Source organism: Mchenga conophoros, linkage group LG16 (assembly GCF_057382185.1).
Source record: "Mchenga conophoros isolate Kocher_MC1m ecotype Shallow Benthic linkage group LG16, M_conophoros_male_GT1.1, whole genome shotgun sequence".
Classification (NCBI taxonomy): domain Eukaryota; kingdom Metazoa; phylum Chordata; class Actinopteri; order Cichliformes; family Cichlidae; genus Mchenga; species Mchenga conophoros.
Genome location: NC_140541.1, coordinates 14,050,465 through 14,070,064, shown reverse-complemented (window position 1 = coordinate 14,070,064; position 19,600 = coordinate 14,050,465). Strand labels below are relative to the sequence as shown.

At 41.6% G+C, this 19,600-nt stretch overlaps 1 protein-coding gene across 1 annotated transcript; it reads right to left on the bottom strand.

Moving 5' to 3' along the window:
• Window positions 1-4,387: 4,387 nt before the first annotated feature.
• coq10b (coenzyme Q10B) lies at window positions 4,388-17,743 on the bottom strand. The gene is made up of 5 exons (XM_085249069.1): window positions 17,589-17,743; window positions 12,799-12,954; window positions 11,366-11,558; window positions 8,502-8,603; window positions 4,388-8,364 (listed from the first exon to the last, which is right to left on the bottom strand). Exons 1-5 carry the CDS (start codon window positions 17,684-17,686, stop codon window positions 8,197-8,199), a joined length of 717 nt encoding a protein of 238 aa, XP_085105195.1. The 5' UTR covers window positions 17,687-17,743; the 3' UTR covers window positions 4,388-8,196.
• Window positions 17,744-19,600: the final 1,857 nt, after the last annotated feature.

Below are 19,600 nucleotides of genomic sequence, written 5' to 3'. Positions count from 1 at the left end.
CTACAATAATACAGAGATATTTCCCAACAATTGGATGACTTCCTATGAGTAAGCACATGGCGACAGAGGGAAAGAAAAACTCACATTTAACAGGAAGAAACGTTTGTCAGAACCAGGCTCAGGGAGGGACGTCCGTCTGCCGTGATGGCTGAGAAGACACAAGTTAGGCTTTAAACAATTGCTATGTTTCAATTTAGCATTTTTTGCCTTTAAAACAAAACTACAAACCTAAAGCTATATTACCATCACTTTATTAAGCGAATGAGATGTTTTATTTTTTTTAGAATCTCATCATAGTACAACACTTTGCAAAAGTTTTGAGTTACCCCTCATTTCAGTGATTTACTCGAGTGTGCAAACCTACATGGAAATGCAGTTTCTAAGGCAACAACAATCCTAAAAAGACCATCTCGGTATGGCCACCTTTATTTAGGAATAATCCTCTGGGTTTCTTTCAGGGCCTTCCAAAGTTCTGTAGATGCTGGCTACACACTATTTCAGAAATGGTCTAAGCGAAGCTCTCAATTTACCGGTCAGTCTACGTCCCTACCCTCACCTGTGGTCATGAGCTGTGGGTAGTGACTGAAAGAATGAGATCGCGGATACAAGCAGCAGAAATGGGCTTCCTCCTCCGAGTGGCTGGCCTCTCGCTTAGAGATAGGATAAGATCAGCCATCTGAGAGGGGCTCAGAGTAGAGCCGCTGCCCCTCCACATCGAAAGGAACCAGTTGAAGTGGTTTGGGCATCTGACAAGGATGCATCCTGGGTGAGTCTGGGCATGTCCCACCACTGGAGGAGGCCCCGGGGCAGACCCAGGACATGGGCCTGGGAACACCTTTGTGTTCCCCCAGACAAGTTGGCCGAGGTGGCTGGGGACAGGGAGGTCTGGGCTTATCTGCTTAGATTTAGGCTGCTGCCCCCGCGGCCCTGGATGGGTGGATGGATGGAATGGACTGGTAATTATATAGCACCTGTCTGCTAAAGTTGAGCACTCAAAACACTTCCTCCTACAAGTTCACCCAAACACACACTGAGACTTATTTATTATTCAGTTAATTTATTATTCATTTATTCAGTATCTAAGGATACTTTGACGTGCAGACTGGAGGAGCCACAGATCAGTTCACCAACCTTCCAACTGGTAGATGAGCATGATGTCACGAGAGGGGGCGTGGCCAGGATTTCTGGTTGAGGCGCCATCTTCCTGGGCCAAACTAAGCTCAAGTGAAAGCACCCACATCAGCCATGGTTTGTACTTGCTGTGCGGTCGGTTGTAATGTTAGATCGCACAACAGGTGTTGTGCCAAAAAGTGATTGTCTGCCAAAAACTGATTGTTCGTATTTAAACTGCTATAAGTAAGTTTTGTCCTATAATATGTGAAACATATGTCAAATGCATCCCTTATGGATGACATAAAGTCATCTTGAGCCACAAACAACATTCGTGTAACAAGGTAGAAGCCGCAATCAGTTTTTGGCAGAATTGGTGATTGAGTACCAGTGAGTGCTGGTACTCAATCACCTGCCTGACAGCCAACGGTTTGGGGCAAACCAATGTGACAGGTTAGGGGAGTTTCATCAAAGTACTTCTAGTCCAAATGATTAATGAATTATTTCTAGGAAATTGTATGTAAATATTTATTCTGTAGCTATGTCACAGATACTCACCTGGGTCAGACTGTAGTGCATGAAAGGAGCTCCTTTCACTGACATGTGCTTTAATAGGAGTCTTAGTCCAAATAGATGACACGGTGATACAGACGGGGGTCTCTCACTCTGAATGTCCAACAGGGACATTCAGAGTGAGAGACTTCATTTCTAAAAGCACTACTTGTACTATTGTATTACTTTTTGTTAAAGTTCCTGCACTATAAACTGTAGACTCATTAAAAGCCCTCTATCACTTCCCTAGACAGAAAACATTTCATTTCTTAATAATGCTTCTATTATGAAACATCTGCAGGAGCTAGAGCTGGGCGATAGAACGATAACGATATGTATCGCGATATAACTTTTACTCGATAGAGAAATTAAACTATCGCGATAGACTTCGCCGCTCTTGTCCTCAAAGAAAAAAAAAAAACAAAACAGGTCAGCCAATCCAAATTAAGTAGCGCAGAGCCGAACCAATCACAGCCGCAGCGTCACGTCGCGTGACTTGTTACGTACAGCACAAGTACCAAGCCGCACGTGTGTTTGTTTGGGAAGCAGCCAGCGGGTAATGGAGGAAATGAGTGTGCCGACTAGAAAAATCAACCGAGCGTGACCAAAGAGAAAACAGATGATGGTTCCAATGCCGGAGAGATTGTCGAACGGAAGAGCCATAGAAGTTCCGTAGTGTGAAGGTATTTCGGCTATTTCAAGTCTGACAAAAAACAGAGTAGTGTGCACTGTAAATTGTGCCGAAAGCAAGTCTGGAAATACAATAAACTGGTGCATGCGTCACACTGTGCGCCACGTTATTGTTTCGGTGAAATGAATTTCTACAATACTGTTAATTCTACTCTCTGCAGTGTTTAAATGCTTACATATACACACAGTTACTGTCCGTCCACACATACGACTCGGTTCTGCTTCTATGCCCCAGCTTTGTTTACTTTTTCCCACCGAGGCTTCTAGACTTCTGATTGGCCAACATTTCTGCACGGTTAGGAATCTAGCGCCACCTGCTGCTTTGGCATGTTCATAGCAGCGTTTTCCTTCATTTCTGCCTTTATGTGTGGACGGATTATTTTTTAAAACGAAAACGGAAAATCTCCGTTTTCAAAAATACCCGTGTACGTGTGGACGTAGCCTCAGTCTCTGACTGGAAGCGCTAATTCGTCATTCGGCTTTTGTCAGACTAAAGTAACTGTTAAAACTGTTTGAAAAGCTCAGCTATACAACAAGGAGAGATTGAGAATTTCCTTTTAGTTCTCAGTTTATTTGATATTGACAAAAGTTAGTCAATTTTGTCTGTTCTTCTGTAAAACAAACTAAGATTTATTTTTAGAATTAATATTTTGTTTCTAAGTGGAATTGACAATTTAGTCTGTTTCGTTTGTTCTATTTTGAAACTTAAACGCTTTAGCGGCTGCCTTTTGTGTAGTTTGCAATATTTGCCTTTATTTATCTGAAAAAGTCTCATGTTCCTTAAGTACATCTACCCTGTTGAACTTATTATGGGAAATAAATATTTAAATAAAAACAAGCTGCTGATTATTTCACATTTTACTTGTGAGCAACGGCACATTTAAATCTTACAAATATAGTTATTTGGCTTATATCGTGATAGATATCGTTATCGCCTGAAATGAAAAAAACATATCGTGATATGAAAAAATCTCATATCGCCCAGCTCTAGCAGGAGCTTATTGTTTATTAGCCAAATAGGGTTTTGTTTTGTTTACCAATTATGCAAAGCAGGAAACAAACACCTTTGGGTGGATCTCTCCTCTTACTGGTTACAAAATCATTATGTAACACAATTAGGGAGACGAAGATGAGGCTGTCCATAACCCTGATGTAACATTTGATTATGTACTCAGTTGCAGCCGGTATTGCAAGTAATCTTGTAACGTTGCACAGCCTTCCACTAAAGCTACAACGCTACTGAGCATGGCTGTGTGGGCATATATGGTGTCCTCAGCACCTATACGTGGCAGAGGCCTCAGCGCATCACTGATTAGCTGCTGCCTGTGACAAAGTGGGTGAGCAGTTAGAAATCTTTAATACTCACCACTTGTCTCAAATATTAACTTTTTACACCAAAGCAGTTTATTCTCTACATGTGCTGTTTTGCCCGTGAATCTCTTCGGGTCAGCTTCTGTTGGTTAAATGTGCTTTAGGCTATAAATAAGACGTGACACACTACACATGAAAAGGTTCAGATATTTTTCACAGTGCATGTTTGAGCTGTTTTGCAAAAAAATAATAATTTTACACAATTCAGTGAGCTACATGCTGAACTTAGGAGATGTGAGCTGTGTGGGGTGTTTTTACGAGTTAATCTGGGGAGTTTTTGGTTTCAGTTTCACATGTCACAGTCATCATTGTGAATGAACTACACACGCTGTCCCCAGTTTTCAAATCTCTGGCTTTTGTTCACGAGGAGCCACCTTTTAAAATGTCCTGTAACTGTACGAGTAGGTCAACTACCAATCAAGTGATGTCACAGTAATAATTGTGAGTCTGCTTTCAGATGTTCCCAGTGATCCGTGTTAGCTTTGAAAGGGCAGAGGGAAATTTCAGATTCTACTTTGGCCTTTGCCTGCAGTGACATTTCCAAAGCTCATGACAGACTGTTCAGACGCTTCACTTGCAGCAGGTCTATTCTCAATGCTCACATGACGACCCTATTTCTGTCTGGTCCCAGCCCAGAGGGAGGAAACACACCAGAGAACCCAGGTTTGTTTTTTAGAAAAAATACTTTATAAATCATGCAGTCGGTCCATGTTTTTCAACACAAACAAAACGTCCTTTCCACATTGCATGAAACAAGCTGACACAAATCCATAATCATACTCTTTAACAGCAGTGTGTAGCTCTAATGTGATCTTAAAACTAGTATTCACACACTTACACTTCACATGAAGCCACCTTAGTTAGCATTCATAAGCAGTAAAGCGGTTATAGTAAGCAGAGAAAAGGCAAATGCAGAGCAGTGTATAAACATGAAGATACTGATACAGCAACACTGATGGAGGAGTTCCCCCAGTGCTGTAAAACGACATTGTATTAGGAATACTGCTTCTAAATGCTAACATTGGCTCCCAGAGTGAAGTGCTTGCATTTACACCTAAACTAAGTAATAAATATGATAAAATGAGTCTATTGTTCCTTTACAAATGAAGATAAATATGTTGCCAGCAGGTCTGGAGGCACTCTGTGGGTGCTGTGTGTCGGACAGGTGGAAGGTTTCAGGTCAGCGGACTCATCACGGAAACATCCTGATCTGAGCACCATTTTATCAAACCGCTACAGGTAACATGCTGGTTGTGTGATGGTAAAAGCCATTTCTGACTGAACAATGAGCTGTTTGCTAATAATAATGATCACAGTGCACTCTCTGAATCAATGTGTGTGTTAAACATTCAATTTCTCTTCCTTAGGTTAGCATTTATCAGGGTTAGTATCATTTTCTCACGGTTTTGTTTCATGATCAACAGAAAGTCTTGCCGCACAGTTGTATTCCCTTGCAGCAAATTCCCTTTTTATTGATTTGTATTTGCCTACAAAACATATCACCGCTAATTCAGCACAAACTAAGTTACCTTTAAATAATCCTTACATGCACACAAACACGTGATCCTGCAGAACCAGACACCACTGAATAAACTATTAAGAAGTCAAGGCTTCGCTTTTCCAATTGGCTGGTGGGACGCGGTTGACATTCATAATTAACTGAAAGGTGCCAGTGTGAAGCAAAGCAACAGTAGGGGTGACTGAGCCAGCATGTGCAGGGCTACGCCCCTTTACATTCTCCATAGAGCTCGCTTAGCTCTTAGTTTATTTTTACTGGGCTGTGAGGGGTCAACACTGAAGGAGAACCACTCTGACATCAGTCAGAGGTCAAACATGAAGCACATTTATGACCATATATGGAGGCTGCTAATAACATGGTGGGAGATGATGAATGAAGCCAAAGCTGAATTGCCTAACAGTGCATTTTCTGTAGTGGCCACTTAAAGCTGGCCCCAGAAGTGAGCCAATCCTCGTGGACTTCCATGTTAAAAATGCTAAAAACAAACTTTACAGCAGGACAAAAATATGTTTACAGCCTGGTACAAAAAAAGAGACACACTTTAAATGAGTGTATGACTTGTTCACTTAGAGAGTGGCTACTTTGAAAGAAGTTGTGGTCAGTCAGGGTCCACTACATCTCATTGAAAGGGACTTCCTCTTACCAAAACATCAGAGTAGTTTTGATTAGTCACAGAGTGTTACTGAGCACTAATGTAGCTTGCTCACTAAACCAGCTCTTCCTCAAACATGGTAACATCTTGCTCCAAAAACAAATAAACAGAACTGTGACTGAAGATGGAGCCACTTCAGCACGTAATGTAAAGCTTTTCTTTAAATCTAAAAAAAATCCCCAGTTTCAAACTAGCTAATCTGCATACAGCAGGAGTTAAATCAAAAACAACACTACAACCAAAAATAATTCTCATTAGTTTGATAAAATGAGCTCCTGCCTAGCAGCTGCTTTGGGCCCTGACATCAGCAGTGGGTTTTACATGCTTGCTCGGCTGCATTCAGCATGACTACAACACACTGCTGCTATTGCACACTTAAGCCCAAATATCTCCACCCACTGCTGTTGAAATTGAAAAACCATTTAAGTAATGATAGAAGTCCAGTGTCCATCCACACTGAAAATAAAGCAGCTAAATAACAGGAGCTTAGTCTGTCAGCAGTTAGACATCCAGCGAGTGTCTAATCTGCTGGCCATGATACAACATGTTGGTTTGTTTTCAGAATTTCTGTTAAAACAGGGGATTCATAACAGTCTCTGTGCCCCAACATGGGCACATGGCAGGACTCTGCTCTACCTTTGGTACAAAGATATGGGATTTCAGTGGTGTTGGTTCTGACTTCCATTACTCATTATGGAGTTTGCCACAAAAAAAGAAAAGAAAAAAGATTTAATATAAATGCCAAAATACCAGGATGTTCTACAGTATCCAGAGGGGGTACGGAGTATGTGTGTGCGCTTTTCTGGCCATTCTGACCTACAATCCCATGCCAGATACAGCGAGAGGGTCAGAGTTCAAGGTGCAATGTTATGGCACAGTATGTCCCAGCTGTGTGCACACTACGTACTTCAGTAAAGTGCATTTTGGAAGGCAGGAAAGCTTTCCGGCATTTGGGCATTATTAGTAACTTTGTGCTTCCCTGAAACTGCGTCACTTTGTTTTGGCGTCACTACATCCTGTATTGTCTCTCACTGGGACCTTTTTTCTTCTTTCTTTATGTCTTTCATTTTTTAAATTTTATACTTTACATGTCACGTTGCTGTACATTCAGTGAATTTCTTCTGCTTTTATTGTGATGTTGGTCTAATGCTCTTTGCCTCTGTGTTTGGAATATAAATTAAGCTGCCTTTCCATTTCCATTGCACTAAAAGAACCATACGGGGTGAGAAATGTTCAAGTGGTGCTCATCAGCAGACTAGGCTAGCCACAATAAATGTTTGCTTTCACAATCCTCAATTTCTGTCATTAAATACTGAGAAAAGCCCTGCGTGTTTTGACACAGTGCACTGCAATGTCTTCAAATGTGCGACCAACAGTCCAAGACCAAAAAAATCTTCAGTTTCACAATCATTTTGACAAAACACAACACAACACACACTCAAGCAGCTGGAGCCTGTGTTTTTTTTTTTTTCTTTCTAAAGCTGCTTTTCCATTCAGTGTCCAGAGTTCCAGGAACTAAACTGTTCCTTCATACAGATTAGCAGCAAATTAGTCCATTTATAAATAGGTGACAGCTGGTTTAGCATTAGACTGTACACAAAAAAAAGTCCAGTAGTTGGTGGTAATTCAGTACTCCAGAGTACGCCACCAATCACACGCCACACTCCCCTCTGACGTTCCTGTACTTTTGAGAAGTGTAAGCAGAAACGTTTTCCTCTGGAACTTAACCTACACTCTGGTCCATCTGATGGAAACACAGCTTACTTAAAAAAAAGGTTTAAATTATTCAGCAGCTTCCAGAATAATTTCAGTCATTGTCTGGCTCCAGCTGAACTCTTTGCTTTCCTGTGTCATGTGTGAAACTGAATATCTTCATGTCTTAGGCTGTTAGGTGCAGGTAAATGTAACGTTAGAGAATCTGTGTGCAAAAGTAAATATCTAAAATATCTGAATAAACTCTGCATGTTGCAGCTCATCATTGCTTTGTCTCCGTTTTCAGTTGTGTGCCTGCAGCCCTATAGCTAATGTGTACAGAAGTGATGACACACTGGCCTGACGCACCGTGGGGCCTCCATTTGACCTGCGGGCTCAGTTTCACTACCAGATCAAGGTCTGATACAGGAACCTGCATTAGCACCAAGGTGAAAATCAGCTGGAGGATCCACACCAGCTTTAAAATCTGACACAGGAAATGGTTTCATTGTTGTGAGAAAGGCACTTTCAGTTGGAACACAGTCTCTTTTCGGGCTCTCTGACGTTGTTGTTTGTGGGTTCGTGTTTGTGCAGCAGAGGGAGGTTGTCGCTACGTGTGGTGGACCTCGTGGAACATGAGCTCGCGCGGGATGGGCGTCTCGGCTCCGTAAACACTGGAGGCACGCCGCTCGAACGCAGAAACCATCTGTTTCACCACCTCATCGAAGAACACGTGAGCGAGCTGGGAGTGGATGAGGGAGCGAAATTCAAAGGAGATCTGAGGAGGAGGAGACGGTAAAGTTAGCAGCTGAGTCTCTAACTTTGTGACTGTATGAAACACATGATCACAGAGCACATTCTCACATAGTGGACATTTTCCAGTATGTTGCCCTGCAACAAGCTGTTTGTACTTACAGCAAAATCCACAGTGCAGGTCCGGGGGTACCCAGGGAGGCCAGGGCTGAAACGCCACATCGTCTCCAAGTGGTTGAACAGTTTACCCTCTGAGCACGATGCCTGAAAAGCAACATGTACAGGTTTTCTGCGGTCAGTCAGCAACAGGAGAGACATTGCATTTGTGAATTGCTTAGAGCAACAACTGTAACTTTACAGCCTCAGAAAACACTGCAAACACCCTCTGAGCAGCCAAACAAAGGAAAAAGAATTTCCAGCTGAACTTTGCACCTAATCCCAGCTTCAAAGACGGCCTGTTTTGACTAGGGTGATATTTACAGTTTACACTCTCATACCCAAAATGTGTGGAGTGCTTCTCACTCCAGCCTGAATGATTTTCAGTCAGTGTGATAGTTCACCAATCAGGGCAGTCTGTTCTATTTACATTTTACAGACATTGAATTTAAGGCTGATAACCCTGCCTTGATCTGCCTGAAAAGAGCAGATAGTGTTGCAAACGTCTCTCGCACCTTTCACACCTCAGAGAGGTGCCGTCTGAGTGTTATCTTCTAATGATAACAGTCTGTCAAGCTAATCAAGTTCGCAGATGACACCACCGTCATTGGGCTCATCTCGGACGGGGACGAGTCTGCCTACAGGAGGGAGGTTGAACGTCTGGTGTCTTGGTGCAGCCACAACAACCTGGTGCTGAATGCCCAGAAGACAGTGGAGATTATTGTGGACTTCAGGAAGCACACAGCCCCACTCCCCCCCCATCATCCTGACTGACACCCCCATCACCTCTGTGGACTCATTCCGCTTCCTGGGTACCACCATCACCCAGGACCTGAAGTGGGAGCCCACCATCACCTCCGTCATCAAGAAAGCCCAGCAGAGGATGTACTTCCTGAGGCAGCTGAAGAAATTCAACCTGCCAACACGGACGATGATGCAGTTCTACACTGCAATCATCGAGTCCATCCTCACCTCCTCCATCACCGTGTGGTACGCTGGAGCCACTATCAGGGACAAACAGAGACTGCAGCGTGTTGTGCGCTCTGCTGAGAAGGTGATTGGCTGCAGACTCCCATCTCTGCAGGACCTGTACACCTCCAGGACATTGCGGCGTGCAGCTCGGATCTCAGCTGACCCTTCTCACCCTGGACACAGTCTGTTTGACCTGCTCCCCTCAGGCAGGAGGCTCCGGTCCATTCGCACCAAAACCTCTCGCCATAAGAACAGTTTCTTCCCCTCTGCTGTTGGACACATGAACAATAACCATATGACTGTTCCCACCACTAACACATGACCCTACGCTGTGTCACTGCATCATTTCATGTTTGGCACTGATCACCACCTGCACTCATGTATATATCTTTCTACGTAGCACTCATAATTCTTATTCTCATGTATATATCTCATGTATATCTCATGCACATATCTTTCTTTCTACTTAGCACTTTAATTCTTATTGTCTGCACTGAAGCACCGCAGCAATTTCCTAATGTTGTAAACCTCAACATCTGGCAATAAACCCATTCTGATTCTGATATTCACACTCACCTCAGCCTTTGTTTGTTCAGCTTTGCTGAGGTGAGACAGGGGCAGGTATTGTCTCCTCTTTTTTCAATTGTTATTCAGCTATTTGTGCCAGCCTTCACGTCTCTGTGACAGCCAGCTTTTTACACCCCCTTCTTGTGTGGCCAACTTTCCATCACATGTTGTGTAATGACAACAGGGATAAATAACGAACGAGACAAAAATATACAACGTTGCAGGAAGACGTTAATCAGGACTTAACACAGACAGCCCTTTTCCACTAGTACCCACTTGTCTCGAAACGACAGGGTTTTTAGGATTCTCCATTAGGTGATAGTACCTGGTACAGGGCAGTTTAAGTATCAACTTGGTTGGGCTTTCAAGCAATCTGAGGCGATCCAAAAAGGTGACAATGACAGACTGTGTGCCACGCATTGGCCAGTCAATGGCATCATTCACTGAATCATTAGAGCACTTCTTTCACAAAAATCAATACCACCATTAATGAGGAAAAACAGCTGCAAAAAAACAAAGCAACACAGTGGTCCCCGAGTCTGACAAAAAGCAATAGATCAAATTAAATCAATTCACTTTTATTGTCACATCACATGTGCAGGTACATTGGTGCAGCACATGTGAGTGAAATTCTTGTGTGCGCGCTTCACAAGCAACAGAGTTGTGCAAAATACAAGAATGGCTACATCTGAAACTAATAAATATATGTACAATATATAATAGTATATGCATTTCTGGATGTGTATACTAAATATTTTTCTGTGTGTGTGTGTGTGTGTGTGTGTGTGTGATCAACCATCATCCTGTGATGTCAGACTTTCTGCCATGTTTCTATAATGCTCCCATACACATTAGGTGGTACTCCACTGCAATGGAAAACGACGGTAACCTAGTAGAGTCCAGCTGAATAGGCACCAAGAGTGTCTCCCCAGCACAGACCGCGGGCCTGTGTTGACTAGCTGCAGACCTTTTTCTTTTTCTTAACACTTTAAAGCCTGAACCATGAAATAACTGCCAGAAAACTCAAAATATTGTAAAATGGAGTGTTTATTGAATAGGCTGACGACTTCATACAGCTACTATGAAGGTTACTAAATGGGAGCTCATGCTTTGTCATGCCAATCTTCATTCAAAAACCGTATCCTGACTTTGACTTGAAACCAGCTTAATCTGTGACGTCCATCTAAATGAATTTTTCATTCTTACCGTTTTAGTCTGTTTCTTTTAGATTGAGTGTTTTCCTTTACCTACTCTGTGTTTTCCTAATAATGTCACAGTACTAACATCAACAGTGGATGTTTTTTAACCATGAGCTTGAAGCAGTATCTTACCTTGACCAGGTGAGGGCGTACTGTAGTGACGAGGGAGGTGTAGTTCTCCACTACAGGGGGGAAGCCCACGGTTAATTTAGCCTTGCAGAAGCCGGATCTCTTGAAGACCACCTCGGACTTCTTGCACCAGGGAACAAAGAGGCGGTAGTTTTCCACCTCAGCCACCACTTCATAGATCTCCTGCATGGAATACCTGCAGGGACACGGAAACAGAGAGAGCGAATATGTTAACGCAAGGCTGCACATCACCAAGGAGATGAAGGTCAGCAACTGTGTGACAAGACACCAACCATAATACAACAGCGTTGACCCAGAAAAGGCTCAAATAGGTCAGTAGGGGGATGTTGGAATAAGGGAAAAAGAAGAGCAGTAAAGCACACAAAACAAAAGTCGGAGGTGTTGAATGACAGACACGTACAGACACTGTGTTACATAACTCCAGACGTCCAGCTGAGGGAAAATAGCTGCCAGTGCCCATGTCTATTTATACAAGCAGATTTAGTGATTATGACCTCTCTGAGGAGCACAGGAGGACATTTAGTGCGTCACACACACACGTAGGGTACAGAGACCAGACTCCCAACACTCACTGGTACACAGGGCATTTCAGAGCAGCTGAGCGCACCGCATGTTGCTAATACTGGAGATCACTGACATTGGTGCATTATATCATATTTTGGACCTTCAATTTCAGCCCTTGTAGCCGTGTGGTTTGGTTACATTTCATCTCTTCTGCAATGGACATAAAAGCTCAGCAGCAGGACAACCCAGACGTAAAGTCTGATTAGATATCACAGAAAGACACTGAGAAGTAATTATGGATATTGATTAAGATTTTCTCTTTGTTGGTGGCATTATTGATTGTGCTCATAGGTCCAGTTCTTTATCAGTGCCATTACTGATTTCTGATCATTTTGCTGTGTGTGTAAACATGTTTTTCAGCTGTTTTTTTATCTGTGAGTCAGAGGACAGGATAGAAATAGAAGTCAAAGGGCTTGCGTGTGACTCAGGCATTCTACAAATCATGACGTCATTGTTTAACAATGTGCTACCGCCAAAAACCGATGCCAGTTATGAGAGGAATTAGAAAGCTTGGAGCCATTCTGATGGATGAATGTTTTTCCATCCTTTTTCAAAAGCTGCCTGTGAAACTATTTTTAAGTTTTCAGGAGGGTCAGAGTATTTCAGTCAAACAAACACAAACAGGAGCTAAAGATATATTTTAAGGACTTTAAGTGGTTAAATACAAGCTGGGGAAAAAAACACTCGCAGGAGAGAGCTGAAAAAACTGTTTCTATACAAAATACAAGTTTTTGCCCGCAGACACTGTCTCCTCCTGAGATAAAAATCCTGTCCAAACGTGTCTTGAGGCAAAAAATAAATTAATTTAAAAATAAAAATGACAAAAACACTGTAAGTGGATCCAGACTAACCCAATGATGCGTCTCTCTGAGTACTCCTTCTTCTTGGAGAAGGAATCTGCGAGGTTGAAGAAGCTGCGTGAAGGCAGTGTAATGGGGCGCCCTGGCACGGCTGCACTCAGCAGTGGGTGCGCACGCATCATCAGGATCCCGCATGATGAAAGGTATCTGATGACCAAACAAAAAACAACAAGTCACCAACAACGCAATAAGCTCTCAGAAAGCAGAGGAGACCAGGGCGCATCGATCTGTTGTTCTCAGTTTGGAAAGTTTGTGTGATTTGACCCCAGTCTAACAGCAGAGATCAGAGAATGGCCAGCACAAGCAAGTTTTGACACAACATTGACATTTCATTATTCTTTAAATTCCTTTTAACACAACAAACAGGGTGTGACTGTGTTTGGTCTGTGCTTCCTGCAGTGGGAAATACTGGACTGTTAAGTACCCACAGCTCATGCCTCTCACTGTGGGTTCTTCTTCATCTTTACTCTTGCTCAGGCTAAAGCACACAGTGAAGCACATGTCATGCTCCTGCACCAGACTGTGGCCTCCCTCGTAAAACGATATAAAGAATGTTAGGCACCCAGAAACATTAAGAAAAACCTTTCTTTAATTCCCCTCCTGGCCTCAAAAGCCAGACTGAGAGACAACTGTTTCCTCCTCTCCATTTTGTACTGTGAAAATGTTCCAGTAGCTGCTGTTATGACATCAAGAATGTTTTTAACTCCTTTCTGGATCAACATTCTGCCAGCTACTCAAAAAACTGCAGTTTCTCATCCAAAAAGGTCTAGTTTTTACCCAAACAATCTGAGGCCACAGAAAGCTGCTTAATGACAGCGAGTAGCCTCTGAGTTTTATAAAACACCCCAAATTCTCTTTTTCTGTCAACACCCAGGAAACAGCCATTCTGTTTAAATAACTCAACTGTCAGGGGATAAAGTCTGCAGGAACTCGGTGCTTCCATTCTCATGATGGCCAGTTGACTGACCCGTGCAGTGTCCGAGGTTCTAGTTGAAAGAGAGCTCATTTAAACAGGGAGGGTAGTATATAACTATCACACTGTCTGCAATACAAAAGCTTCCAGGTGGAACTCGCATCCTGGAGTTTCTGTTCCTGGAGGCTTCAGCATAAATAGATCTCTGACAGGAACTGTCTGGGTCACAGGAAGGAGTCAGTTGAAAAGCCGTTTTAATGTTTGTGCCTCCACTCTTGAATGTGTTTTGTCCTCAGGGTGCACAGCTGTAATATTTTTCATAATCAAGCTAAGCGGGACAGGAAGTCCTGATCTATACCAGCATATAACCAGCTGATTATCCTGCAGTACCTGTAAACATAGCCCAGCCCCAGCCTGGGGAGAGGAAACTCGCCACGCCTGCCAAGCATTTGTCACGCAAATAAAACAAGTCACACAAATACAGATGGCAGTAACGTAACAAGGTCAAGGACACTGATTTTACTTTAAGCTTTGGAGGGGAGGGTCTGTGCAGACACCTTTGTGACCAACTATCCATGTAACCCAGGTGGGAGACGGCAAGCAGACTTCAAAGAGATAGAACAGGAATGACTACTCAGCCATTCGATCTCCAGGTCTCTGTGTCTGCATCTTACAATAATCAAGATCTTCGATTAGAATATTTTCTCACTCGTTCAAGATTTCCTCACTGTGAAAGTTAATCTACAACTATTTGAATGAGTGATCTTTAAAGTCTCTTTTGAGACCTAAAAAATTTCTTTGTTTGATTTTTCTGTGGTGGTTTTTTTTTGGTTTGTTTTAGCAGTAAATTAAACATGATTAGCAGTTCTAGGCAGCTGATCACACAAAAAAAAAAATCATTAACTAGTAAAATCAGTTAAGTCTTTACATACACTTCCCTCCTTTTCTCATTTCTCAACATTTTTTTCCAGGCTATTTTCTTAGACTGTTAAGACTGTCTTACACCTCACTGACAGAAAGGCTCGACTTGTTCCAACTTGTCATAAATATCTGTGAAACAATTCATGATGTTAACTGAGGAAAAATAAAAAGGGTTGCTATATGGTGATAAGAAAAAAATGTGATAATTAGTTCATACTTAAAGTGGACCTACATTTTCAGCTTCAATTTTTTGTTCTTAAACAACTGAATAGATCACAATTATCCCTGTACATCTTTCACAGGTACAGTTACACATGTAGTTCATCCTCTGTCTCACACAAGCCTTTTAGTTGAGTTGGTTTAGTTTAGCTCTTTTCTTATGATTGGTTGCACCCTCATAAATATTTTAACAGTAAATGTTTTAGAGTGGTCTCTTTTTGCTAAGAGTGAGCACCTGTAAATTAATGACCATATTTAAGATAGATACATAAGATGGAAAATAAAGAAAAAAAATGCTATGTACCCTTTAAAATAATCGCCCTACATTGTTCGGTGATTCATTACTTGAACGCTATAAAGCTCTTAACATCACATCAGCATTTGTTTCCAGCTTCTACAATGTGATGATTAGGTTATATTTATAATGTTATATTGATATAAGTAAAATATATGTGGACTGTGGACAACCACAATCCACATATATTTTCTACTTTAATCAACTCTACAATTAATCAAGTATGTAATCCTTCCTCAAGGCAACATGTAGCAGTAGCTCCAGAGAAGGTTGGATCAGGTGAAAAGCCCTGCCCCAGCTCTCCCATGACACCATGAATGGGACAACTTAAACTGGCTCATAACCTTCACCACAGCAACTTAACTAGAGATCCTGTTACTCAGGCATAAGCAGCCTGTAGGCGCATTTTCATTGGCCACTCCTTAGGAGTGTGTCTAAGAGGGGTTTTTTTGTCCATTGTGGCTGACTGTAGCTCTGTGTTCCAGAGTACCCCTGCCACAGCATGACGGGAAGCAATTCAATAACACATCGATAATTACAATAAATTTAATGCTTTTTCAAACATTTTGGTGTGACAATATAACAAGTTAAATATGTGACAGCAACAGGCTGTGAAATAAGAAGCATAAAGGCCTGTTTGTGGCACAGGTGTGCAACAAGACTGACTCACAACTGTCAGAAAAAATATGCCAGCAATTATAAGCATTCAATGAGCTTAGAGGAATACAATTCCCACAGGTATGGAGTTTTGTAACCTGTTCCCAAATGAATCAGGTTTTCCATTCCCATAGTAACTCATCCCCCACTGGATCAAATTCCAATGTACCCACTGCCCTTAAACAGGAGCCTATTCACTCCTGTTTTACTACCTGAAATATGATACACCTGACCTCTAAACGTATCCTGGGTACAGGCTGAGAATGGCCCAGAGCAAAAGGTGAATGAGACACCTCAAACTCCACAAAGGTGCAAAGCAGAATTAAACCCAAACAACAGACGAGCTGGACAATGAGTTCATGGAAGTATACAAATACACTGAGAAACTAATTAAAGTAGCACACTTTGGATTTGTTTAACACTTCTTTAGGAAAATGTAGATAAAAGCATTATCTTGTTTAATTTTAAGGGAGCAGATAATGTGCTCTTGTTTAGGCTAAGGTAACAAGTAATGTTACCTTGTGATGAGTAAATATATAGACCACATACAGTAGCAGATGCTCATACTAAAAATGACCGAATTTTCAAATAATGAGGTCGGTGTATGTATAAGTACACCGTGTGACCGAAAACCTAAGACTTCAGACTGCTCTAAACTTAGAATTTCATATAGCCTTACTATGGTCATCTCAGGCACACAGCTCTGGCTGTGAGCAGAGACACCCCACCCACCCGCTGTTCAATCAGAGGAAAGATGACTTAAGGGAGGGGGGTGGGAGATAAAATGGCTGAGAGAATGGACTGGGGACTGGATTAAGACCAATATAAGAGATAACTAGCTGAAATAGAAAAAGGAACCTAGACTAATCATCTGAAACACTGTCTGCTTAGTGACAATACGGAGTATTAAACATATCTGCATGGTTTATAATATACTCTTTCGCAGTCAGCTTTTGATGTAAAAGAGAGGCTGTTGTATAAACAGATAATGACTGACAAACAGTAAACTTAATATAATATATGCATCACATGTGAGACAATAATTGGTGAAAAGCTGCTACAGGTTCTGGTGATGGTTTCATTTACCAAATGGGACTTAACGGTTTTAGGAATATTTTCAGACTGTACCTGCATGTCGTTTTTACTACACTGTTTTGCAAATCACAGATAATCGATGTTAATCGTTACGATGCTTCTAAATTTTTTATCGTGGGGATTTAAATATGTAAAGTCTTCAACTTGGCTGTGCTATCAGCAGTGGTGGGACGTAAAAGAAAAAAAAACCCACTACGCAGACATAGTAATAATTAATGAGCCTGGTTTATAATCAATACATAAATTATCGCGCATTTTTGTAGTTTACGCTAAGACTGCTGCTCCCCACAGGAGAATGCATATAGTCCAGTAAAAGAAACTTTTCTATGCGTGAAAGTGAAAGAGCGACAATTTAATGTTTCAGTGAATATAAATTATTATGTAATGTGCTATGCGGCTTATCACTGCAACATCGTGGCTGTACTATATTTGCTATAAGATAGACCAATACTGCTTTTACTCGACCCTCATTTCACTACTTTCTATCATCTACAGAGATGTAGTTAACTAATTCAACGAGATTCTTGAGTCAAATAGGGCCGTGAATCGTACACCGCGGCAGTGTTTAGCTACCCCGTACCAGAAGTTTAACTTTGGTATAAATGCTCGTTTTAGAGCTATGTCTTCATATTTTACACCGTCTCGTTTCAGACAACAACTTGAAAAAGTCAAACACTTTACCTAACGTTGCTTCTGTTCTGGATATCCCGGTTGGCTGTGGACGGTAACTGTTTTATGCACTCAGCTACTTTCCTCAAGTTCCGACCGCATCTCGCCATCTTCTCTTCTTCTTTAACGGCTTTGTTCACTCCCTCGCTATCAACCAGTTGACAAGGAGCTCAACGCGCAGTTTGGCCCGACCCTCAACTGGCCTAACCCGCTTGCCATTGGACGACCTGAGGCCACCGAATGTTTTTATTGGGCGGTCCCGCCGTTTGTCACGCCAACGTATTCAGGTCCGTGTGCACGAGCTCGCACGCGCATAGAGTCACGAGTTGTTGGCTCGGGTTGCACTACTGAGAAAACCGGGTGAAACCTGTTTGTCTTTGTATATCAAAACTATCAATAGGTCAACGTATTGACCTGTCGGCTACACTACACCTTCTTTGTTGTCATTTATTCCTGCTCTGTTGGGCAAATTTGTTAGAATACAGTTTCTACTATTTTTGAATAACAAAGTGAAAGAAATATTTAAATTTATTTGCAGTAAGGAAGACATTGAAAGTGAAAGTGAACAGGTTTCTGTCTGTGTGCTTTTTTTAAAAATGAAAGGGGAGCTGTTTACTTATACATCAATTCAGGGGTAAATTATGAAAGTTTCTTTGCTTATCATGATACATTATATTTGTTTTACTAACATGTAAGGTGCATTTATTATATATATGAATAAATATTGAAGGAAATGATATATCCTTATCAGCACTGGTGTTCTTATCCAAAATATATGTTATAACATACACTTTAGTAAAGTTCATGAAAGTTTAAAAAAAAAAAAAAAGTTCAGTGTGGTTTCAGGTTAAACACAGAAACTGTCAATTGTATAAACATTTCTCCCCAGTCAGGGTTGTTTGTGGACACTTTGGCGGCATCATTATTATCCAAACTTTGCCTTCTGTGTCAAGTACCTCACAGCTGGTGGTACAAGTTTTTCCTGCAAGGACATGCATCTTCTGGCATCTTTCTGCTGAGCCACCAGGTAAAACTCAACTGTTTTCAATCTAATCAGTCACTTTCCCCACAGCTATATTCCTCATCCTTCTGTCATGTAGCTTCCTTTTCTAATAACCAAAATGCACGGCTGGTTCCTTAAATTTAATTTTCTGTGAAAAGGAAAAAGCTTCACAATTAGCTCCACAAGTATTGTCTGTAGTAGATGGATATAGCTTTTCTACTCTGCTGGAGCACTCAAACTCAAAGCACTTTATACAGCATGTGCCATTCATACAAGCACTTTTTTCTGTTTTCCAACATTCACACAGATTCATACTCCTATGCATCTGAGAGAAACTCTGTGTTCAGTATTTTGCCCAAGGATATTTCATGTAGCCAGGGATCTAGCCACCAGCCTTTGTGGATGACCTGCTATACCTTGTGAGCTACAGCCTCCCATGCAGTGTTTCAGATATAGGTCCTCTAGCCAATAGGGGCACAAGAAAATCTAAGAAATAACACCTGGGCATTTATGAGAAAAGGACATAAACTATAATCACAGGTGTTTTGTGCAGACATTTGGGGAAGAAACTTTACCAACCATACATCTCTTTCAAAGAAGCTAGTTTCACGTGAAATACTAGGTAAACACAGATGTTAGTAATGCGAGAGGTTAAATGCCTTAAGTTGAAGTTACAATTCTGAACCAGGTGTTAGAAAAGTCTTATGTTTACCTACTGCTGCATGCCAGAATAGCCCCTGTGAAAAACAAGTCTTCTAATCAACCAAACCTGTCTTATTATCCCTTTCACTTCTGTGGCATACACAGTGAAATTACAGGCTTTTTGGTATACGTTTTTACAAAGTAGACCAATTATTTAATGTAGGCTACTCCAGGAGACAAAGAAGGAGCTGTGCAAGGAGATATTACTCAGGTGATTTCTGTCAGCAGACATTCTCCATTTCAGTTGATAAACGTCTGTCCTTAAAGGATCAGAGTGCTGCTTCTAGCAGTCTTAAAAAACACCTGGGAAATCTGAATA